Genomic DNA, 25,241 nt, shown 5'->3' on the forward strand with positions numbered 1-25,241 from the left:
TCAAAGTGTCCCAGCATGTTATCTCACTTAATCTGCACAATAACCCAGGGGATTGGTTTTATAATCTTCATCTTATTGATAAGGAAGTTGAGGGTCTATCTGAAAGGTAAAGTAACTTGCCCTACAACCATTAAACATCAGCTAGAATATGCATCCAGGACTGACTCTATGGCTGTTTCTCTGCTAGTCTGTCTCTCAGACGGTGACAGTGAAATGATTTAGATACAATACTATCCCCATGGATGGAAAGGCCTTTATTTGATGTACTCATTCTGGAAGATTCTAATCTGCTTCAGAAACTAAAGTTCTTAGTATCTTGGAGGAAGCAACTTTTTCTGTGTTCCCAACCCACCTGAGTATACTTTGATACCTGTGGCATAAGACCACCCACAGATCTCGTCTAATCATAGTCCAAGTGGCTCTGAGGGTAGGTGAGGGGGGATTCATTTTAAAAATTAGAACATACTTGGAATTTAGGTTTGCCTGCTTATGAAATTAAGACAAATTTCTTTACAGTTCTTAAAAAATTCAGATTACTTGTACTAAGAGAAAATCTCACTAGTATCTCGATTACTATGATTTAAAAAGAATTAAGTAGGTACAGAATAAACAAATTATGTTTTGGAAGTTGTTCAACAGACAAAGTACACCTAGAGGACATAAAAATTCTTTATTTAACCTAATCCAGCCAGTGTTGAGATAGTCTGCTATGTTAAAAACAAGACGTTTAAAAAAATTACAGCACAGTTAGCAAGGCAGTGACTAATTAAGTCACTCAGTTTAATTTTATATTCTTCACAGTCATTTGATAATCATTTAATGATGAACAATATTTTCTGCCACTTTGGAGATAAGTTAAATTCTGCAAAGAAGAGAATTCTACTAGTTGTCATTGAATTTTATAAAAGAGGTTTAAAACATTATAGAAATAACACAGTAAAGAAACGTGAAAATAAACTGGAAAACACAAATATACCTGCCCATCCCAAAAGTCTTAATCTGTCCCCTAATGTTTCTCGTTTACTGCCTCGTTTCCTTTTCCTAGTGTTCAGCAATTAAGACACTACTGCTCTGTAGAGGCTATTTTGAGCTTAGCTAAAGTGCCTCTCTCTGTTTCTTTCATTTCTCAGTTAATCCTAGAAACAGTCTTCTAAGTATTATTTGTATTTCAGAGATGAAGAAAACTGTAGCTGAGAGCAAGGTGTCACTTGATGAAAGTCATACATACAGTTATTAAAAGCAGAATTAGGATCTGAACCTAGGTCCACCCAACTTTAGTCAGCCCATGCTTTTGTTGATTCAGGGTGGTGCAGGACACTTTCTGAAGAGGCTGGTACCTGGTACTTCTTGAGCTAAGGCTCTTTAGATTTAAATGTGTTCAATTCCAGGGCTGAGGCTACTCTGGTCCCCAGGCACTTGCAGTTCCCTCCCCACAGCCCTCAAAACTCCTTCTCCCTGCCCCTAAAGGATTAGAGTTGTTACTCTGGCCCTCACAAGCCCTGATGCCAAACAAATCCAAGCAGTCATTCCCCCATTTTTGGGCATAAAGTAATAAATGGGGAACTGTGTGCTTGTGTAACTTTAGTAAAGGCTGCTAAAAGCTGTTCTACATAACAAAATTATGCAGGAAATATCCAGTATGTCTTTTCATATTGAAAATTTAAGAAAGCCAATATATTTTATAAGCACAGCTATATAATCTGTTATTTTTATATATAATCATAGTTTTATATCTCCCCTTCAGAACTGTAGCAGTGATCTTAATATAAGGCTCACTGTCAGTCAAATATTCCCTTCCTCCCCAAGTAATTACAACTTTGAATGTTCAATAGCCATTCACATAAATTTCATGTTATAACTCAAAATTAAGACATTCATACTATAGAAAGGTACCAGTCTTAAATTACTGAAGTTAACATATACTACTGTAATCTAACATAGCTCAATCTATACTTGCTACAATCCTAAAGAGAAGTGGCCACTTATCAGTAAGGGGGAACATTCATATTGCCATGCATTAGATGCTGTGAACAAGAAAATAAATAGGGTTTTTGGAACTATCTTTAAAAAACTTAATACTAATTGATGAAAATCACTCCAAGACCAGATCGCTGAACATTAAAAGGGTCACTACTGAAGAGCTTAAAATAAATAATTGCTTTTGAAAAATGAATATAAAACTAGTTAAACAGTGACTATTAAGGTGCTAGCCTCCTCAGTATGACAAGCAATTTAAATTTAAAAATATTAGTATTGGTTTTTTTTCTTATAATTTGACAAAAACAATGACCTTAGTATTTACTCAAGACTTGTTTTCATAATTATTTCCTCACTGACTGGTATAAAAACAAAGAGCTCAAGGCCTCACCTTGGTTTACTCACAGCTGGTTTTCTACCTGTTGAAACTAGACTGTAAACTACATAAAAGCAGGAACCAAGTCTGTCTTGTTCACCACTGTATCCCCACAACACTTTGCATAGTGCCCTGGGAAGTAGGAGGTGATCAACAAACACCTGAATAACTGAATCGATGAGAAAGGAGAGGAAAATAACTGTATTTTTTGCAAATCGTTCTGTGCTCAAACTACTATAAACTGGCAGTTCTAATTTCTAGAAACACGAATTTAAAAACCTTACTCCAGTGATGGAAGGACCTGATGTCGCTGTCTCTGTCTCTGCCTTTCTCTCTCTCTCTCTCTCTCTCTCACACACACACACACACACACACACACAGAGTAATTAAGACTGCATAAGTCAAAATTACAATATGAACTATGAGATGTCAACATTATATAAATAAAATTTAATAGTGAAAAAGTGATCTGGAAGCCCTGTGAATTTTTACCCTACACGTTTTGGAGGATATCACATGGGTTAAGAAAAACACAGCAAAATTGCATTTGTTCAGATAATCATTTGAATGTTTACATACATTTTTGGTTTGTTAATTATGTATAACTAATTTACATTTCCTCATATTAACATATACTCCTGTTTAGCTTATAATCAAATTATGCCAGTGAGAAAAATCCTCATAGTACCTTCATTGAATTGCTGATTCTAAGAAAACACTGAACATGAACATGTACAAAAGAGGCCTTTGAATAAAACAGCATGTGCATTTTTAAATATTTGCACAGTTTGATCTTTATATTTCTGTCTGAAGAAAATATGAACAAAACTCAGGTTCACCATGCTAAGATAATGGTTCAGATGACTGCCATAAAAGAAGTACATACAAAACAATGAAAACAAATCACATCCTTAGGTTCCGTGATTACTGAGAGGGTTTCCCCTTCCCTAAGTGCTTTATTTTACTTCTTAAAAATATGAGAGCAGCAGCTTATCGCCAAGTCTCCACTACTGTGCATTAATGATGGAATCAAAACAACACAACAGACTCATAAGAATGAGAGGACTGCAGAACAATGAGAAGTCACAGTTTTATGCTTCTTCTTGCTCTGGATAATTTAGAATTTTGCGGTGTGCCTGACGTAAATATTGCTGCTGTTTGAAGTAAACCTTGAATGCTCCTTTAATGGCAACAAAAGCAATTCCACCCTAAAAAAAGAGAAAAATTAGCTTTTTATAATGCAGATTTAGAGGAACATAATAAAAATCATTTTACTTAAATCACAAAAGACACAAGCATTGTTGCTAATTCAGATGACCGCAAATGAAATAGTTCTCTCTTTTTTTTTTTTACTAGGGGGTAAGATAGGAATAGACTATTAGAGGTCAGAAAGCCTTTATCCTCTCTGAGTAATCTTCCTTCCACTTAGCTCTAAATCCATTCTCATATAGTAGAGAGAATACCCAGGCATTATATGCAGGCTGCTACCAGAGGGGAGAAGTGGGAACAATAATAATGACATCAAACAACATAAGGGCTTACTATGTGCTAGCACTTCAAATGAATTATCTGATTTAACCCTCACAATAATCCTGAGGTAGCTACCATTACTATCTCCATTCTACAAGCATAGAGAAATCAAGAAATTTTATTTAGGTTTCTCAGAAAGGCAATGTCTGTGATAGGATTTGACCTGGGCAGTCTGACCCTAGAGCAGAAACTTTTCAACACTATCTTTTGGGAGTAATGATTCACGCATATCCCAGGAGAGAACTCCCACAGCATAGTTCCAGAAGACCAGAACTACTGCAGTGGATCCTCGTCTTTTTATTGCTATTGGATGACAGCGGGGATCAAATAGAGACTTAAGGCACAGGAGCCATAGTATAAATATTTATATAGTCCCATTCTTTTTTTTTTAAACAAATATACAGTTCTTTCTCTTTTGCATACGTCACTTGAAAAAAGTAATATTAAAGCCACCTTACCAAGATTGTCCTTTGTAAATTAGAGTTAACACTACTGAACATTAGTTTACCAACTATTGTTGCAATAGTAGGAAAAACAAGGGCTCCACACAAAATTCGGGTTGCAGAGACATGATCTGCTAAAGGATTAGCCTCGGCTGGAATTCGAGGAACAGGACAACCAATCCCTAGAGAAAAAAATGTAGGGTATTAGTGCTAATAAATCAGAATATCTAAAATATCTTTGCATGCTAGGATTCGTCCACAAGATTAATTTGGTATGTTCATTACCACCACAATTCAGGGCCTTACCTGGAAATATACTGTTCAAAATTTGTAGTTTATTTGAGTATTTGCGCCATAGTCTAAGCACATAGTCCTCCCAGCGAATCATCTTGCCTAATATCAGCATGACAGGAATAGTAGGAAGTCCAATTAAAAGGAATAAAGGATCAGCTCTCTCCATAACATCCAGACCTTCTTTATGGCCTACAACCTGTGAAACAGATAGCATTTGCTCCAATCATTTCCTTATCTAATGAAGCGTTCCATGCTTGAGTGCAATTCATTTTAGAGGAAATGCTAAATTTCAAAAGAATACAGAAAGTTTTAAAAATAAGCTGGAAAGCTATCAATCCTGATTTATTTATAAGAAATGTCTCTCATTCAAGGGGAAAAAGAAAAGCTCCCAAGCTGTTTCATATTACATTGGAATAGAAGCTTTAATTGACTACATTTCAATAGAGGGGAGAGGACTTCTGGTTCTTGCTTCCATTCCTCTATTTAATTTGGTTAGATTGGGCTATAATTTTAGGTCTCATGTGTCTTCGAGAAGAGCAACTGTTTTCCTGCTCTTCCTACTAGGAGGTAAGCACAGCCAGCTAAGAGGCAGGACCGGCCTTCAGGAGATGGTCTGAAATCTCATTTCTCTTTGGCTTTCTCCCTGCTCAGTGGTGTCTGGGATTGAGTGTGATTTCTCTGGCTGGCTAAATGCCTGCTCTACAGACTTAACTCTCCTAAAATGCAATTCCAAGGTCTATATTTGAGGGAATGCAATAGGAAGTCCAGTTCTGGTTACAGGTTCCAGTCACTTTTTCTAATCCAGGAACCCAAGGGTGCCTATCTATGGGGTAATAAAGCTAAAACAATCCTTCCCCTCTCATCTGGGTATTGGGGTTATTTCTCAATTGGTTTAGATCTGAGAGGGCAAGAAGGACATGATTAATTTGCATTTGTGAATCTCCATACTTCCCCTCCTGGCAAAATTCTTTCACTTGCTGATCAATCTTGGTCTTACATGTCTCTCAACATGGCCACTTTGTTGGTGAGCATCTTACTTTTAACTAGAAAATTTCCCTAAAAATTCTTTCACAGGTCTCAAATGACCTCCCTTTAGCCAAAAGTCTCAAATGCTGGCAAATTAAATATATTTCTCTGAGGGATTATTCTTGGCAGTTATGACAGTGGAGACTATTTCAGAATCTTGGGGTTTTAGCCCATCCAGGTATCACAGCTTGATATGAGGAGACTACTATAAAGGTTTCTATATAGTTTTTCTGTACACACTTGAGGATTAAACTATGAAGAAAGGATTGTTGATATAGACAATTTATGTCTTTGCCTTTGTCTATATCTCTGAGAGGGACGAGGGAAAAGAAAGGAAGGGAAGGGAGAAAAGAAGGTAGGGAAGACTAAAAGCTCCAGGGACAATATCTACTCAGGAAAGCAAACTCATGAAAAAGTAAACAGGATTTTTTTTTCAAAAATGAGATGCCTGGGCTTCCCTGGTGGCGCAGTGGTTGAGAGTCTGCCTGCCGATGCAGGGGACAAGGGTTCGTGCCCCGGTCTGGGAAGATCCCACATGCCGCGGAGCGGCTTGGCCCGTGCGCCATGGCCACTGAGCCTGAGCGTCCGGAGCCTGTGCTCCACAACGGGAGAGGCCACAACAGTGAGAGGCCTGCGTACTGCAAAAAAAAAAAAAAAAAAAAAGAGATGCCCTTTACGTCAGCTATTATAGCAGATTTTTTTAGGTGGACTTCAAGGAGATGTGAAATAAGGAAGCTGACAATGGTCACGGCAAATTCAAATTCTAGACAACAGACTTGATCCAGGTAGAAATAGTTTATAAAATTATGTGGAGGGACTTCCCTGGCAGTCCAGTGGTTAAACTCTGCACTTCCAACACAGGGGGCACGGGTTCAATCCCTGGTCGGGGAACTAAGAGCCCACATGCCATGCTGTGTGGCGTGGCCAACCAAAAAAAAAAAAAAGAAAGAAAAGAAAAAGCATGTGGAGAGGACCAAAATGGGTGCTTTTAAAATTTCAGCTAAGGATATAGCCCAGACTTTTGTGCATGATTAATTTATCTAACCAAGACGTAACATTAGAGAACAGAGGACTAGCCTCTTCCAAATGGTCAAAACCCATGGTATCAGTATCTGATATTCTTCTGTGTTTCCAGGTAGAAATTAACAACCTCATATCTTGCATGTAAAGGGTGGCTGTTTTGAGCTGCCCTAAAGTGAAATAGTCTGGTTCACCATATTTCATAAACACATATCCTACCCTGGTGGCAAAAGTGGATTAGCCCAGAAACAGTCTTTACCTATAATGCTTGTCACATGACACTCTATTTTTTTGTATCATTTTATTATTTTCAATATTATGATCACTTTAAAGTTATAACTAAATGTGATTTAAATACTCCCAAAGTGTTAGCAAATAAATTCAGAAATTTGAAAAATTCCTTTGTTGGGTTATGTTTTCTTTTTAGAATTTAGGGTTTAAAAATATAAAGCAGGGCTTCCCTGGTGGCGCAGTGGTTGAGAGTCCGCCTGCCAATGCCGGGTACATGGGTTCGTGCCCTGGTCCGGGAAGATCCCACATGCTGTGGAGGGGTTGGGCCCGTGAGCCATGGCCACTGAGCCTGCGCGTCCGGAGACTGTGTTCCGCAATGGGAGAGGCCACAACAGTGAGAGGCCCGTGTACAGAAAAAAAAAATATATATATATATAAAGCAAAGTGAATATTCAGGTATGGACTATAGTAAGGGAAAATTTATTCCTCATGGGTAGCAGTAAAAACTTTCCAACCAGGTGTCTAAGAATGAGGAAATAAAAAAGAAAATAGGGCAAACAGTGAGCAAAAGCCCATTTCCCCCACCTGTGATCAAGAGTCATGCTTTGTGCTTAAGCTGAGGCTGACCATTACATGCATACCTGCATGCATTCATTCAACTGAATAATGATTACGTGCCAGACACGGGCCTAGGTGCTGGGAATTAAAAGGTGAGCTAAATAGACATCTTTTAGAGGTAAGAGGCAATCAAATCAAACAAGTGTGCAAATATAATGTTAAGGAACTAGGACAGTGTAACACCTGTAGTGTCATACTACGTACCGCTACAGTCAGACTCAAGGGTAATAAATGAAAGCTGAATTAATCAATGGGTCTGATTTAACTTTGGTCAATATAAAACCAGCAAATCTTGTGTTAAGATCATGTACATTCTGATGTTATGCCCTAAGACTGAAAAAGAGATAACTTTCAAGACTTAAATTTTGAGGTTAGATTCAGGAACTATAGAATGTCTTCTCTAAGATTTTTTTTTTTTTGCAGTATGCAGGCCTCTCACTGTTATGGCCTCTCCTGTTGCGGAGCACAGGCTCCGGATGCGCAGGCTCAGCAGCCATGGCTCACGGGCCCAGCTGCTCCGCGGCATGTGGGATCTTCCCGGACCAGGGCGCGAACCCGTGTCCCCTGCATCGGCAGGCGGACTCTCAACCACTGCGCCACCAGGGAAGCCCCCGAATACTCTTAAATCACACAACAGGAGCTATCTACTGTCACAGCTAATCACTCCCATTTCTGGGCTAAAAAAAAAAATCTTTTCAAGTGAGACAGTACATGTGAAGGTTATATCTAAATGGTAACACATAATGTATATATGCATTATCATCATTTTAGTTCTTTTCTGTCACCATTAACCTTCTTTACTGTCACCATTAACATGTTTATTTTTGTCTCCTTGCTCATATCATTTCCTCCTCTCTGCCAATCCAAATCATTCTCTTCAAGGGTCAGCTCAAGACTTATTTTTTTCATAACTTCAAATGATCTTTCACTTTTACTGAATTAAAATACTGTTAATGTAGTCTTTCCTTAATTGGCTCCTGTTGTTGAAGTGTCTCATTAATTATGAGAATTCTTTTAAGACTTGCTAGCCTAATATCTTTTCAAAAAGAGCCATCCTATTTCTTATGGTCAATTAGGTCTTAAAGAGAAATCACTTAATCTCAAAGGGCCTTAGTTTCCCCATCTGCAAAAACATACTTTTGTATAATGTAGTTGTACATTAAACAATGTATAATCTCTAAGTTTTCAGGTCTTTGTCAGTCCTAGTGAATGGTTCTGAACTTCCTGGATCTAATGATACACTAATACTCATTACTGGGGCTTAACAAATTATTACAGAACATATAGTCACTTAAACAAACCTGTTACTACCTGGTAGAATTGGTCATATTAAAAAAATCACTATTTATGAAAGCCTTTTAAAGTTAACATCTGTGTATATGCTATACAGGGGACACCTATGTATAAGATAGTCTCTACTTTCTCAAGGAAATTACCTGCCAATAGGAGGAGTAAGGCCTGAATACAGCAAAAGTTAAATAACTTAGGTAATCTATATAAGAAATAGCACTTGGTCAACACAGGATTGGCTGCCATTTGAGGAATAAAAATGTCATGAATGCAGAGGAAGAAGAAATCACACTGGGCAGGAGTTGCCTGATAACTTTCATGGAGGGAAAGTGGCTGAAATAAGCCTGGAAGGAGGGTTTAAATTCGGAGAGAAAGGCCTGAAAGGACAGGTATTAGGCAGGGAGGGTGACATAAGCCAAAGGACAGAGGTAAAAAAACTAAACAACATAAGGATGGGTTGGAGGAGACAGCCCCATAGGCCTCAAAGTAGAATGAAGTTAAGATTGTGGAGAACACTGCATAACAAACCAGGTTAAGGAAATGGAATCTTTTTCAAGTCAGTGATTCTCAACCTTTATCCACTATCCTATGACAAATGATTTGTGATTCATTCCAGTGACTACATCCAGATTTCTGGGGTGTCATCAACATTTTATAAAGAAGCATTGCAATATTCTGTCTCACCATGATTAGACAGGTTATGTGCAACTTCTAGAATATTACATATAATCCCTTCGATCCCTTTTTCTTTCATGTACTCTTTAATTTATATTAAAGAAAAGCAAGTTATATCATCTACAAACCAAAGTGTGTTAACTATTACTGAGTTAGTTATGAAACATTTAACTGGGCTTCCCTGGTGGTGCAGTGGTTAAGAATCCGCCTGCCAACGCAGGAGACACAGGTTCGAGCCCTGGTCTGGTAGGATCCCACATGCCGTGGAGCAACTAAGCCCGTGCGCCACAACTACCGAGCCTGCGCTCTAGAGCCCGCGAGCCACAACTACAGAGCCCACGAGCCACAACCACTGAGCCCACATGCCACAACTACTGAAGCCCGTGAGCCTAGAGCCCGTGCTCAGCAACAAGAGAAGCCACTGCTATGAGAAGCCCGCGCACCACAACGAAGAGTAGCCCCCCGCTCATCGCAACTAGAGAAAGCCTGCGTGCAGCAACAAAGACCCAACACAGCCAAAAATATAAATAAATTTATTTAAAAAAAAAAGAAACATTTAACCAATCTAGGTGCTGCTTTTGAAAATGATCACTTAAGTTAGAGGAGACGTTAAGCTTTGAAGTAAAATGTTGAAAGGTATTATTTTAGGAAGATTCATTTGGAAGGATGGATCAACAGAAAAGAATGAAGTTAAAGAAAACAATCAAGAGGCTCCTTTAGCCATCCAGGTATGATGGGAGAAAGACAATAAGTCAAGTATTAAAGATTGTGGAAAGGAAGCCACAGATGTTAAGACATATCTAGATGGAAATTGATTGGACTTAGTGGACTGGATATAGCGCTATGAAGTAGAAAGAGTTAAAAGTAATCCTCAGAATGTAGGCTATATATCGAGTAGATGGGAAAATAATTGTAGGAATCAAAGATATAAAGAAATGATAACAGAATAAATTTAGGTTTCAAATTGAGGAAAAGACAAGTTTGATTTCAATAATATTGAGTGTGAAGTCATAAGAGGTCATTTAAGGAGAAGGGCCATGCTGTTCTTATAGGACTGATTTTGGGAAAAGATTAGGGTGAAAGACATCAAAACGCACAGTTAAGATGGCTGGAAATCTTCAAAGAAGAGGTATACAGAGAGAAGAGTCAAGGGCCTGGGACTAAATCTTGAAATTTAAGTCATTCTAATTTTCATCAACAGTTACTAAATGTAGCATTGTTTTGTAATAGCAAAAAACTAGAAGTAACTAACTGTCTAATCAATAAGAGACTGGTTAGTAAACTGTTGAAATTCTATACAAAGAATGCTATGAAGATTTCTCCATACTCTGTGAAAAGATCTCTAAGATTCATTGTTTTTGGAAAAAGGGGGGTTCAGCTCTAATACGTTTCCTTTTGGGGGGATAACTATAATGTGTGTGGGAGAACATATTTATTTTATCTTGCATATGCACAAACAAAGTCCGGAAGAATATATCTGGCTACCTGAGCAGAGGGGAACCTGGGCAAATGAAGGACAGGAGTAAGAAGACTTCCCCCTAGAGAGCTTTTATATATTTTCTTATTTTTAAGCCATGAGAATGTTATCACTTGTTCAAATAATAATTTTAAAAACTCCTAACAAAAATCTATTTAATCTGTTTGATCTTCATATCAAAAGTAACATCATCAAATAGAATAAAATAGTGAACCTGCATCACTGTCACTGCTCCATAAGTCACAGCTGTCCAATAGATAGAGCCAACCATTATTCCTGCTGCAGCAAATGGACAGGCTTTTGAGATCAGTCTATCTGCAAGATCCAAGACGTAAACAACTGGACCTATAATATAAAGAAAACAAAGTTTCAACACAAGACAGATTAAAAAAAAAAAAGACCAGATCTAAAATATTTTTATGAAGTTGGATGCCCTGATGCTTTAGAAATAACTTATAAATGTAATGGGAACCTAGATTTGAACAGATTTAGAATTTCTCAGTCATTTGCATGAATAGTTGAGTTTTACTTCCTAAATCCTAGGAAATAGCCTCTTCAAATTTTTATCTTTATCAGTAAACCTAAGAGTAAAGCCTTAACACAGCTGCTTCTTATAAAGGAAAATAGTTCTCTTACTTCTCTTAATGACACTGGCTACTGCAGAATGCCATGGCCATTTCAACTTGCTCTTCACAAACAGTTCCTGGCCACAATTAGTTTCTATAGTACTTGGTAAGACTATCACTTCTTTGACTTCACTTATTACTTCCTTGATAGTGTGTGAAGGTAACCTAGGCTATTTTTTTGTAGTTACACAAAGTCAACCTATCTTACTTTGATATCCAATATACTATATTTAGTTGAGTACTATTCTCTAACAAGCTACTTTTAATGATCATGCCAGTTTTTATGGCATTCCAACAGCTGTATATGCCAATTATGCTTCTATTATTATGTGCTTACAAAGTAAAATTTGGTTATTACCTCCTCTGGTAGTTATTTGGAATAACTATACTAGGAGGAATTATAATAATTGCAATTAAGCCCGATATAATTTAGCTCCAGAATTTTCCAGAATAGTGGAAAAGTCTTAGACCTGAATTAGAGCAAGGCCTAAATAAAGAATTGAATATCTAAGTTGAAATAAAGGAACATGCAACCTTGACTTGGTTAGTAATCATCATATTTGTTGAATGCCCTCTACGTACAAACTATTACTTAGGACATTTTCTTAGAAATGTATAAGAGGTATTACCTACCTCTGGGGGCTTACAATCTATAGGAGGATGCTGTATACAAAACCAACTTATTTTCATTGTACAAAGAAATTCAAATAGCAATATGATGATAAAATCATTAAAAGAACAAGCATCCATCTGTGGAGCCCTGATCAATAGTTCCCCCTGATTGCTGGAGCCAGTAATGTTACTAGTCGCTGTATAAAGACAGACCATACTGTGAAGAAGGAAGAACATTAGGAGAGGTGTCAAAGGGACCTATGATTTAAATTTAGCATATAAACTTATTATTGTCAAAATCTAACTTACATAACATTTAAAACTATGACAAGGCATCTTTTGGGACCAAAGATATCACTAAAGTAAGCCTAGTTCAATGTATACTGACTCTACATTCTACATGATAGCAGGTGCTGTGCCACACATTACATGTATCATTATTTAATCTCATAATGTAGGGTTTAATCCTTAAAACACACAAATTTGCAGGTTTAAGTTTATAACCCTCTCAGAAGGCATAGTAAGAAGCATTTTACTAAGTCACCAAAGATCCCTGAAATGCTGGTACTAAAAGTTAAAGCCAATAGGTATATATAAAACCTCAAAACTTAAGCTTTCATATTCTCTATCGATAGTTCTTTAATCAGAAAATTGAAGCCACAAAACAACAACTACAGACTCTTTACAGCACATTTCCACCTACCAACATCACACCTATCTGAAGTCAATCCCCACTTAATACACCAGATCCCATTCCATCACCAATTCAAAGACACAGGTCTAGCAATTCACTTCTACCCTCCTACATCATTTCCCTCTACCCTTTATTGGATTATTTTCATCAAACATGTCATTATTTATTCTATCTTAAAAAAAAAAAAGAAACCCCTTCTCTTGATCCTTCTTTTCCCACTGCTCCATTTCTTTGCTCCCTTTACAACAAAATCACTCAGAAGATTTTTCTGTTTTCACTCTCTCTCTCCAATTCTCTCTTAAATCCACTTCACCAAAACTGCTCATCAAGGTCACTAACAACACACACATAGCTAAATCCAATGGTCTAATCTCAGCCTTCCACTTATTTGGCCTACCACCAACATCTGATAGATGTTCCCTTCTTCTTCCCAATAATCATTGCATCTCCAGGACATCACCATCTCTTGGTTTTCTTTCCAGTCACTAACTTTTCAGTCTCCTTTGCTGGTTCCTCCTCTTTTTCTTGACCTCAGTGAGGCCCACCCTGTCAACTTCTACTTCATCATACTCCCTATTTGATTACTCTGCTCTATTTTTCTTTTTCCTAAAGCTCTTACCACCTAACACACTCTAATTTACTTATTGTTTCCACCTACTAGAATAGGGGTTGAAAAACTATGGCCCATAGTAACACCTCACTGTTACTGTAAATAAAGTTTTCAAGAAACATGGCCACATGCAAAGTTAGCTGACCCTTGAACAACACGGGTTTGAACTACATGGATCCACTTACACTAGGATTTTTTTCAATAGTAAATACCACAGTTCTACACAATCCTCTGTTGGTTGAATCCATGGATATGGAGGGATACAGAGGAGCTGTGGATACGGAGGGCCAACTATAAGTTATATGTGGGTTTTTGACTGCACAGAGGGTTGGCACCCCTTCCCCCCTCCAAGCCTGCACTGTTCAAGGGTCAACTGTATTTACTATATATATATATATTTTATATATATATATATTATATATATATATTTTTTTTACAGAAAAAGTTTGTTGGCTCCTGAACTAGAATATGAGCTCCAAAGCGAAAGTACCCTTTTTATTTTGCTTATTGACGAATCCCAATTCCTTTGATTCTCAAAAATTTGCTTAATTCTCTACTGAGGTACTTATGAAAAACTATGATATGAAAATCTCTAGGTCTTCCTTTTTCATTATTCTGTATGAAGCCCAAGTTATGAGACTATTTTCTACCCAGTCAGAATCAGAATGTATTACGAGAGAAGGTATTTTACCTGCTTCCAGCTGACCTTCGCCCCCCCATCCCCCACCTCTTCAGAAGGGTGCTTGGAAAGATCTACTGATGGAGCAAAGCAATGTAATTCCTAAAAAAAGTAACAGATCATTTAGATGAAAACATAGTTCCTAAAAAGTAATCAGTCACTACCGATTTTATCTATTATGAACATGGACAATAGATATATGTTTGAATTGTCTTTCCTTTAAAGATCTCAGAAGGTTCCAACAGAATAAGCTCAATTTTCAATTTTCTTCTGAATCACTGGGTATGAATTCCTTCTGTACAAACAAAAACAAATAAGTCCTCATACTTCCTTCTGGAAATTTTTTACTTATCCCTTGGGTCATATGCAACAGATGTGCTGGATTAAATGAAGTCACTGGCTGCATTTTATAATCCCTATTTCCAGTTTTTCTGGCAAAATTCTGTCTAGGCTTTTGTCTTAAGTTTATTTTGCCTAAACCTCTCAAGTCTTTTCCAGATAGACTAGTCCAAGATTAGTTTTAATATTTAAAAGGAAGGATAAATGCCTAGTGGTAAACATACCATTAGAATTATAAACTGCCACCCAAGGGAGGTATTTCTGAGAGCTAAAGATTACCTAGGCAAGCTATTTGATGAATAAGAACAATCACTCAAATCATCCGGATGCAGTCCCTCAATCATATTTTTCTTATTAGGAAGCTTATCATGTACTATCCTATGACTTGAGGTCATAAAAGGAAAACAGCAACAGTCACTAGCCTCTTCTTATTGTCAGATTAAAGTACAAACAGTTACGGGAAATGAGGAAAGGCAAGACTCTAGCCCTTGAAAATCTCAATTCTAATGGGGAGGAAGAAGTATGAATAAACGTACTTCACAAGTTAAATATGCAAGGGCATAAAAAGGTTTTATTTAGTATTTTAAAAAGGTATTATTGAATTTTTAATGCCTCAGTGGGCTTCATCACTTATACTTCCAACAGTACTGTATTTACACAATGAATGGCGACTGGAGAAGCTTTGTACAAATACAAGTTTTGAAAATTCAATAATTTAAAGAGCACTAGGGAAACTTGCAATTAAAAGGAAATCTACTGTGAATTCTTTTGCACAATAAAGCTTTTGTAAAGAAAATAACTACACGTAATGTTTTGGGTAAATTCAAATCTTCGCATTTCAGATTTGAATGACATCAAACAGTGAGCTGAGAACTATTAGGGAAACTCTAAGTCCATGTCTACTGAAAAGAAGTAATCAGTTTTATCTGGCAGACAGTGCAAAGGTAGATTTGTTGTGATTGTTATGTTGTGATTTAAATTCAAGTCTCTGTATGCATGGTGTTAAAGGTACATTTTGGCAATTAAGAATTAATGACTGAAGGGCAGGTAATACTTAGTGTTCAAAATCTTCTGGCACTGCATACAATCATACCCAGAATTCCCAGGACCTTTCTTGGGGACAGAAAGGTATCCTCAAAAACACCTCTGACCAATTCTTGAAAAATAATTTCTAAACACTGCCACGGTGCTAAAGTTTCTAACACAAAACATAATTTAATGCTTCACAAGATAACCTTGTATAAATCCCTGTGATGATAACAGCTCCCATGAACTCCAAGGTTTCTGTTAAGTGGCCAAATTTATAAAAGAGATTGCCAGACCCAACTCAAATGCCAACTTGCTAATTCAAAACATCAACCCCACTTTCAGGTTCAGGACTGCTGAGAATTGCAGATTTTCGAGGTCACCAAGAGTCTAACAATACAGTTCTAAACTTCTTTCCTTGCTCCAAGTCGTCTTTTTGTTGCACACTATTTCTGGAATGTCCTCTCCCTACTTTGATTAAATCTGTATGAACACCCAAATTCCCAATGAAAACTAACCTAACCTGATTGAGGCTGACTAATTGTTCTACCCCACCCTGTAAGCCTGTTCCACGAGGCTTCCTTTACATACTATCCCACAAAATGCACTTACCCCTTTGCTTGTGCATAATGTTAGTACTTTATGTTCTTGTTCAATGTTTGTTCAGTTGTCTCAATATCCTTTAAGTCTGTCCATGTCAGCATCATCTGAGATTGAAAACTGCCAGGGGGCAGGGGCCATGTCTGTTTAACTCGTTTTGTACAGTGCCTAGGATAGAACCATGTACAGATAGGTGCTTAAAAAATGCTTTTTAATGATGATTGGTATCTATCACTCTCAGGGACTAAGAGACAGCTATCTTCAGCACATGGTACTTGGCATTATATCAGGGCACTTTGGCCTGTTCCACAGGGCATTAGAATATAATGGCACAGGACCAGCTGCAGCACTCTGTGGCAAGTATTTGTCTCAGTTCATTGTTTAAAAAACAACTTAAAAAAAGTATTAATTATATGGTCCAACAACAAATGTGGATTTTACTGAAAACATGAATATCACAACCACCAATTCAATTTTAAAAACACGTGGGAATTTTGATGGGATAGTAAAGAATTTTAACTTTTAACTCTTTCTCTAGCATTCATCACTGTTTTAAATACTAAGATGCCAGAGGCTAGGTCTAAGAGGCCCAGACAAGCTCATGTAAGTTCATCTTTAATTGCTCTGCTGGTAGGTTGAGATTTTACCATTTTTTATGTAAAAACAAACATCCTGTAAACTCAGGCTTTAATTTACTTTGCTTAATGATGAAAGTTAGTCATTAGATTGTCAACAGAAGAAAGGATATATTCTTGGACAATTTTTTATTTAACCAAACTAATAATAACTGACCAAAAACCCCTCAAAACAAAACTAATGATAAATAAAAGATTCAGAGTCAAAGCAGATGAATATTATGTCTTGGTGTATATATATAGTGTATTACCAAGAAAAGTAACTAAAGATCATCAAAGTAGTTCTTTATGAGTACATAACTTGTGCCAAGGGAAAGCTTAAATTTTTCCTCATTAGAATAGATTAGCCCATAGAATATTTGAGGGCTATAACATCAACTACTAAGTACTTATTAAGCACCTATTGTACACATAGCATTTTACTATGCATTAAAATAAACGTAAATAAAATTTAACACACTAGCCTCTGCCTCCAAGGAGCCTACAATCTAGTTAGGGACAAACAATAAATACACATTAAACAACTGGAAAACTTTATGGCAAAACTGACAAATATGTGATAGTATCATACAAACTACACAGATACATGTCAACAAATTTTAAGTAAAGATTATAGAGGGGGTAAGGATGCAAAGAGTTTTCTTTTTTTTTTTCTTTTGCCGTACGTGGGCCTCTCACTGTTGCGGCTTCTCCTGTTGCGGAGCACAGGCTCCGGATGCGCAGGCTCAGCGACCATGGCTCACGGGCCCAGCCGCTCCGCGGCATGTGGGATCTTCCCGGACCAGGGGACGAACCTGTGTCCCCTGCATCGGCAGGCGGACTCTCAACCACTGCGCCACCAGGGAAGCCCAAGAGTTTTAATATTACTGTCTGTCTGTATGTATTTACTAATTAACAGAAGTGAATCTTGACCTTGAAATCTATGATCTGAAAAGGGGGGCATGCTAGAAGACCTTCTAACTAGAGGCAAAAGACTTTATTCAAAGGGTTTATATATTTTTAAAAAGCTAGTATGCCAGTAAGGTGGGGGTTAATTGATAAAAATCGTTAGCCAGATCTCTGAAGAATATGACACAATAGGCAGGAAGGAAGTTCCTGGTGACAGTTTGCCTACCTACAAACTTCCTAAAATGAATATGATATTTTAGGAAAACTAAGAATATTTAAAGTCAGAATAAACTAGAATAGAATCCACAAGATTTTGTATCTAAAGTGAGTAAAAAAAAAGAGAAAGCAGCATCAGTTGAAAGTAGTTTAATATAAAAGAGAGTTGTTAGAAAGGATAAAGAAATATTAAACCTTATTAGAGAAAAAATGTTTTGTCTGCTTTTAGGAGAAACCATGCCTAAGGTAGGAAATTCTTTGAATTTCCAAATTAAAAGTTGAAAAAGTTAAGCTGTGATAAAAGAAACACCACCATCAATTATCATTAATACATAAAAATAGATGGCAATATTAATTATGCACTTACTACATATATGCCAAGGAATTGTTATTACATATTCTTTTTTCTTCTTTAAACATACCTATATTTTTCAAATTTTCCATGATGAGAATATAGTTACTTTTATTAATAAGAAAAACTACTTTTTAGAGAATAACAAAGAGTTATCATAAAATTCAGGTAACCATACCTTAAGGAAAGTCAACCTGACATTACTGTTTCATTTTCTTTTCCCCTTTATATAAGAAACCCACAGTAGGCTCCTTAGGAGGCAAAATAACAAGGGGAGTAAGGATTAGGTAGGGTCTACCGTGTGAATTTGGACAAAATGCTATCTCCAGACCTCAATTTCTACATCTATAATGATAATGAAGATAATATCTATCTCAGAGTTTTTGTGAAAAGTAATGTATATGAAGCTCTTAATACAGTACTTAGTGTTACACTGTACCAAGTGTTACACTGTACCAACGTCAGATATTAGTTCTTTCAAAAATGGCATACTAAGTTAAGTAGAATAGAACTCTGGAATAGGAGGTATAATCCAAGACAGATGTTTGAGGAAAAATTTATGGTATAAGGCTCTGGCATAAAAATAAGACTGTTTCAGGAAAATCTGAGGTAAGAAATAAAGGACAGATCTTTTTTGCCTAAAGGTCTGGGACAAGGAGGAAGAGGAAAATTCATGGTGCCAGGGAATCTGGGAATGAAGAGGGAGAAGACACCAGACTATAATTAGTAATTACTTTTTAAAAAATGTAAGATTCTGAATTGTGTTTTGGACCTATAATTCAGCTACCAGTATTTATATATAGTGTGCACCCAGAAAGCCTCACCCTATTGAAGATACATTGAAGATACTTATTAAAACAAATTTATATTTAAATCTTAGGGAACAAGGCTAGATGTGATCCAGCAATAAACACAAGAAATCCTTACTTTGAAGGTATTCTAGTCATCTGCCTCATAAGAGGGTATATAAAGGAGGGCCAAAGAAGATCTAATGAGATGCCTACCTACAAACTTTAACATCAGAGGGTAGGGCTTCCCTGGTGGCACAGTGGTTGAGAATCCGCCTGCCAATGCAGGGGACACGGGTTCGAGCCCTGGTCTGGGAGGATCCCACATGCCACGGAGCAACGGGGCCCATGAGCCACAACTACTGAGCCTGCGCGTCTGGAGCCTGTGCTCCGCGACGAGAGGCCACGACAGTGAGAGGCCTGCGCACCGCGATGAAGAGTAGCCGCCGCTCGCCGCAACTAGAGAAAGCCCTCGCACAGAAACGAAGACCCAACACAGCTTAAATAAATAAATAAATAAAAATTAAAACCAAAAAAACCATCAGAGGGTACTCAAAGATTGAATCATTATGGAGATTTTGGTTTTTCAATTCCTTTCTTTTGATCATCCATAGACATTTAGATATAATGCAAAGCAAAAATAAATACTTCTCTGATGGCCAAGTGTAAATATTACTAGAAACTCTTAATTATATGAAGAAAGTACCTGAATTCTTAAGTCTGTACTGGTTTTCAAGTAATGAAATAAGCCAACAATATATTTTATGACAGCAGTCAGGCAAGTAACCGCTTGGATTTACGATGAGTAACAGAGGGCCATGTGCTTAGAGGAAACAATGCAGACTATTCTTAGAAAGTAACTGATAGCTTAGAAAACATTAAAAATGTAAAATTCTCATTAAATTGAAGCCATGAAAAACTTTTTTAAATTTGGGGAAAATATATTTAATATATATTTAGTGCCCTTTTTCAAACAAAAGGATGCTCAACATCACTAATCATTAGAGAAATGCAAATCAAAACTAGAATGAGGTATCACCTCACACCAGTCAGAATGGCCATCATCAAAAAGTCTACAAACAATAAATGCTGGAGAGGGTGTGGAGAAAAGGGAACCCTCTGGCACTGTTGGTGGGAATGTAAATTGATACAGCCACTATGGAGAACAGTATGGAGGTTCCTTAAATAACTAAAAATAGAACTACCATATGACCCAGCAATCCCACCACTGGGCATATATATACCCAGAGAAAACCCTAATTCAAAAAGAGTCATGTACCACAATGTTCATTGAAGCTCTATTTACAACAGCCAAGACATGGAAGCAACCTAAATGTCCATCAACAGATGAATGGATAAAGAAGATGTGGCACATATATTCAATGGAATATTACTCAGCATAAAGAGAAATGAAATTGAGTTATTTGTAATGAGGTGGTTGGACCTAGAGTCCGTCATACAGAGTGAAGTAAGTCAGTAAGAGAAAAACGAATAATGTATGCTAACACATATATGGAATCTTAAAAAAAAAAGGTTCTGAAGAACCTAGGGGCAGGACAGGAATAAAGATGCAGACGTAGAGAATGGACTTGAGGACACAGGGATGGGGAAGGGTAAGCTGGGACGAAGTGACAGAGTAGCATGGACATATATACACTACCAAATGTAAAATAGATAGCTAGTGGGAAGCACCGCATAGCACAGGGAGATCAGCGTGGTGCTTTGTGACCACCTAGAGGGGTGGGATAGGGAGGGTGTGACGGAGATGCAAGAGGGAGGGGATATGGGGATATATGTATATGTATCGCTGATTCACTTTGTGATACAGCAGAAACTAACGCATCATTGTAAAGCAATTACACTCCAATAAAAATGTTAAAAAAAAAATACCACAACAGCATTCTTTCTTGCTTTCCAATGGTTAGCCACCTCACTCATAAACAAATGGAAATTAAGACTCTGAGGTACCTTTTCTTACCTAACAGATTATACTGACAAACTAAAATGTTAGCCAATCTACTGGCAAAGCTGTAAGTAAACAGGCAAACTCATCCATTGCAGATGCATATAAAATGGAATAGTACCTAATCCAGCAAAATTATATGTGCTATTCACCCCAATTTAGCAATCCCTTCTTGGTTCATATTTAATAAGTATTCTAAGCTAACAAACTCAAAAAAAAGAGAAAGAATTACAATGTCATTCTTCTGTACCATCTAATGAAATAATAGATCTAGAGGCAATGAATAAAAAAATTATCAATCTCTGCTAAAACCAGTAGGTGGAAACTGACAGGGAATTCTATTGGATGTATCAGGTTGATAACACCTGTATCCACTGATCAGTCTTATCATAAAAAATGATAACTATACATTTTTCCAGCTTTATTATTACTGACATATAACATATATGTTTAAGGTGTAGAATGTGATAATTTGACAATATATATTGAGAAATGATCACAATAAGGTTAGTTAACACTTCAATCCTCTTACATAATTACCATCTTTGTGGTGCTAACACTTAAGATCTACTCTCTTAACCTTCATTTATATAATACAGTGCTAATTATGGTCACCATATTGTACATTGATCTCTAGAACTGATTCATCTTTTAAATGGAAGTTTGTAGCCCTTGACCAACATTTCCCAATATTCTCCAACCCTCAGCCCCAAACATTCTACTATTTGAGTTTAGATATTTTAGAGTCCACGTGTAAGTGAGAACATACAGTATTTGTCTTTCGAGAACATACAGTATTTGTCTTTCTCTGACTTATTTCGCTTAGCACAATGCCCTTAAGATCTACCCATGTTCTTGCAAAAGGCAGGGTTTCCTTTTATTTTTTTTTAAAAAAGGCTGAATATTCTACTGTATATATACACACATTTTCTTTATCCATTCATCCGTCGATGGACACTTAGGTTGTTTCCATGTCTTGGCTATTGTGATTAATGCTGCAGTGAACATGGGGGTGTAGGTATCTCTTCCAGACAGTGATTTCATTCCTTTGGATATCTACTCAGAAGTGGGATCGCTGGATCACATGATAGTTAAAAAACTTTTTTTGAGTAATCTCCATACAGTTTTTCACAGTGGCTGTACCAATTAACATCCCCACAAACAGTACACACAGTACCCTTTTCTCCACAGCCTTGTTAACACTTGCTGTCTATTGTCTTTTTGTTAATAGCTATTCTAACAGATGTGAGGTAACATCTCATTGTGGTTTTGATTTCCATTTCCCCAATGATTAGTGATGTTGAGCATCTTTTCATGCATCAGTTGACAATCTGTATGCCTTCTACAGAAAATTTTCTATTCAAGAGCTTAACCCATTTTTAAATCAGATTGTGTATGGTTTTTGTTCTTGGATATTGAGTTGTATAAATTCCTTATATTTTGGATATTAATCCCCTATCAGACAGATGATTTACAAGTATTTTCTCATTCCATAGGTTACCTTTTCATTTTGCTAATGGTTTCTTCTGCTGTGCAAAAGCTCTTTAGTTTGATATAGTCCAACTTATTTCTGCTTTTGTTGCTTGTGCTTTTGGTGTCATATCCAAAATATCATTGCCAAGATCAATGTCAAGGAGACTTTCCTATGTTTTACTCTAGAATGTTTATAGTTTCTGGTCCTAAATTTAAATCTCTAATCCATTTTGAGTTAATTTTTGTGAGTGGAATAAGAAAGACAGGGGCCAATTTCAGTCTTTTGCATGTAACAATTCAGTTTCCCCAACATCACTTATTGAAGAGACTTTCCTGAGTATTCTTGGCTCCCTTGTCAAATATTAGTTGAACATATATGTGGGGGTTCAATTCTGGGCTCTCAACTCTGTTCCATTGGCCTACGTGTCCTTTTACACTAGTACCATATTGCTTTGATTATTATAGCTTTGTAATAAAGTTTAAATCAGTAAATGTGATGCCACCTGCTTTGTTCTTCTTTCTCAGGATTGCTTTGGCTATCTGGGGTCTTTTATAGTTCCATACAATTTTAGGATTATTTTTCCTAATTCTGTAAAAAATGCCATTGGACTTCCAGGGATTACACTGAATATATAGATGGCTTTGGGTAGTATGGACATTTTAACAGTATTAATTCTGCCAATCCATGAATATGAGATACTTTTCATTTATTTGTGCCTTCTTTAATTTCTTGCATCAATGTGTTGAAATTTTGTTTTACTCCTAAGTATTTTATTGTTTTTGGTATTATAAATGGGATTATTTTATTTCTTTTTCAGATAGCTTAGTGTATATATAGAAACACAACTGATTTTTATGTTGATTTTGTATCCTGCAGCTTTACTGAATTTATTTATTAGTTCTAACAGGCTTTTGGTGGAGTCTTTAGGATTTTCTCTATATAAGATCATATCATCTCCAAGCAAAGACAATTTTACTTCTTTCTTTTGGATTCAGATGTCTTTTATTTCTTTTTCTTGACTAATTGCTCTGGGTAGGATGGGAGTGGTGAGAACAGACACCTTTGTCTTGTTCTTGATCTTAGTGGGTACACTGCGTATGATGTTAGCTGTGAGTCTGTCATATACAGCCTTTATTACGTTGAGGTACATCCTTCTATACCCAATTTGTTGAGAGTTTTTATCATGAAAGGATGTTGAATTCTGTCAAATGCTTTTCTGCATCCTGCAGATAATGAGATGCAGAGATAAGATTTTTATCTTTCATTCTATTAATGTGGTATATATCACACTGATTGATATGTAGATATTGAACCATCCTTGCATCCCAGGGATAAATCCCACTCGATTATGGTGTACAATGCTTTAATATGCTGTTGGATTTGTTTTGCTAATATTTTGTTGAGAATTTTTTCATCTATATTCATCAGGGATATTGGTTTGTAGTTTTCTTATAGTGTCCATATCTGGCTTTGGTATCGGGGTAATGCTGCCCTCATAAAATGCGTTTGGGAATGTTCCCTCTTCTTTAATTTTAAAGAGTCTGAGAAGGACTGGCATTAATTCTTCCTTAAGTGTTTGGCAGAATTCACCAGTGAAACCATCTGGTCCTGGGTTTTTCTTTGTTGGGAGCTTTATGATGTCCTTCGTTGTTATTGGTCTGTGCACATTTTTTATTTCTTCATGATTCAGTCTTTGTAGGTTTTATGTTTCTAGGAATTTATCCTTTACTTCTAGGTTATCCAATTTGTTGGCATACAACTGCTCACAGTACTTTCTTAAGATCCTTTGTATTTCTGGGACTTCCCCGGTGGCGCAGTGGTTAAGAATCCACCTGCCAATGCAGGGGACACGGGTTCGACACATGTTCGAGCCCTGGTCCGGGAAGATCCCACATGTCGCGGAGCAACTAAACCTGTGTGCCACAACTATTGAGCCTGTGCTCTAGAGCCCGCAAGCCACAACTACTGAGCCCATGTGCCACAGCTACTGAAGCCCGTGTGCCTAGAGCCCGTGCTCCGCAACAAGAGAAGCCACGGCAATAAGAAGCCTGTGCACTGAAACAAAGAGTAGCCCCTGCTTGCCGTGAATAGAGAAATCCCGCACGCAGCAACGAAGACTCAATGCAGCCAAAAAAAAAAAAAAAAAAAAAAGTACAGGGGAAAATATAGTATCAGAGGAAAAAGCATTTCAATCCAGAAGATGATCAACTAAAGGGGAAAAAAAAGAGAAAAAAGGACAAATAGAATGAATAAAATTTGACAGTAAAAACCCAACTATATGAGTATCACAATAAGTTTACACTTATTTACAAAAGAATTCAGAAGAACTGAAAATAAAAGGGTGAGAAAAGATAAGCAAATGTAACAACATCAAAAAAAGCTGGTACGAAAGGGGGGAAAAGAGTAACTTTACAGTGAAAAAACCTGACAAACATAACCTTACTGAGATGATCAAGGTCAGTATCATGAGTGGTAAGTAATATTCATAGTATGTGCCTGTGATGTTTTGTGATGAAAATGGCACTTCATCTCTGTGGTCTTGTACCCCAAAACTCATAACCCCAGGAGATAATGGGAAAAACATCAGACAGATCCGAATTGTGAGACATTCTGTAAAACATCTAACCAGTATTCCTCAAAACCGTCAAGGTCAACAAAAACAAGGAAAGTGAGAAGCTGTTACAGCCAAGAGGAGCATTAAGGAGACATGACTAAATGTAATATAATATCCTGAACAGGATCCTGGAACAGAATAAGGACATTAGGGAAAAATTAAGAAAAC

General features: G+C 36.9%; 1 protein-coding gene across 2 annotated transcripts in view; it reads right to left on the reverse strand.

Annotated features, from left to right (window-relative positions):
* Positions 1 to 651: 651 nt before the first annotated feature.
* The window catches only part of MARCHF5 (membrane associated ring-CH-type finger 5), a 54,460-nt gene continuing 29,870 nt past the window's right edge, over positions 652 to 25,241 (reverse strand). The window contains exons 1-5 of one of the 2 annotated variants that reach the window (XM_082854327.1): positions 16,156 to 16,274; positions 11,172 to 11,302; positions 4,633 to 4,816; positions 4,342 to 4,508; positions 652 to 3,561 (exon numbers count right to left, since the gene is read on the reverse strand). In XM_082854327.1, coding sequence (XP_082710453.1) covers positions 3,445 to 3,561; positions 4,342 to 4,508; positions 4,633 to 4,816; positions 11,172 to 11,302; positions 16,156 to 16,171 — 615 coding nt within the window. In that variant the 5' untranslated portion in view covers positions 16,172 to 16,274 and the 3' untranslated portion in view covers positions 652 to 3,444. Of the gene's footprint in view, positions 3,562 to 4,341; positions 4,509 to 4,632; positions 4,817 to 11,171; positions 11,303 to 16,155; positions 16,275 to 25,241 lie in introns of those variants that run through there. The other variant, XM_082854326.1, reaches the window with a different exon arrangement.

The sequence above is a fragment of the Leucopleurus acutus genome (assembly GCF_964270905.1).
Source record: "Leucopleurus acutus genome assembly, chromosome: 14".
In the NCBI taxonomy this organism is placed as follows: domain Eukaryota; kingdom Metazoa; phylum Chordata; class Mammalia; order Artiodactyla; family Delphinidae; genus Leucopleurus; species Leucopleurus acutus.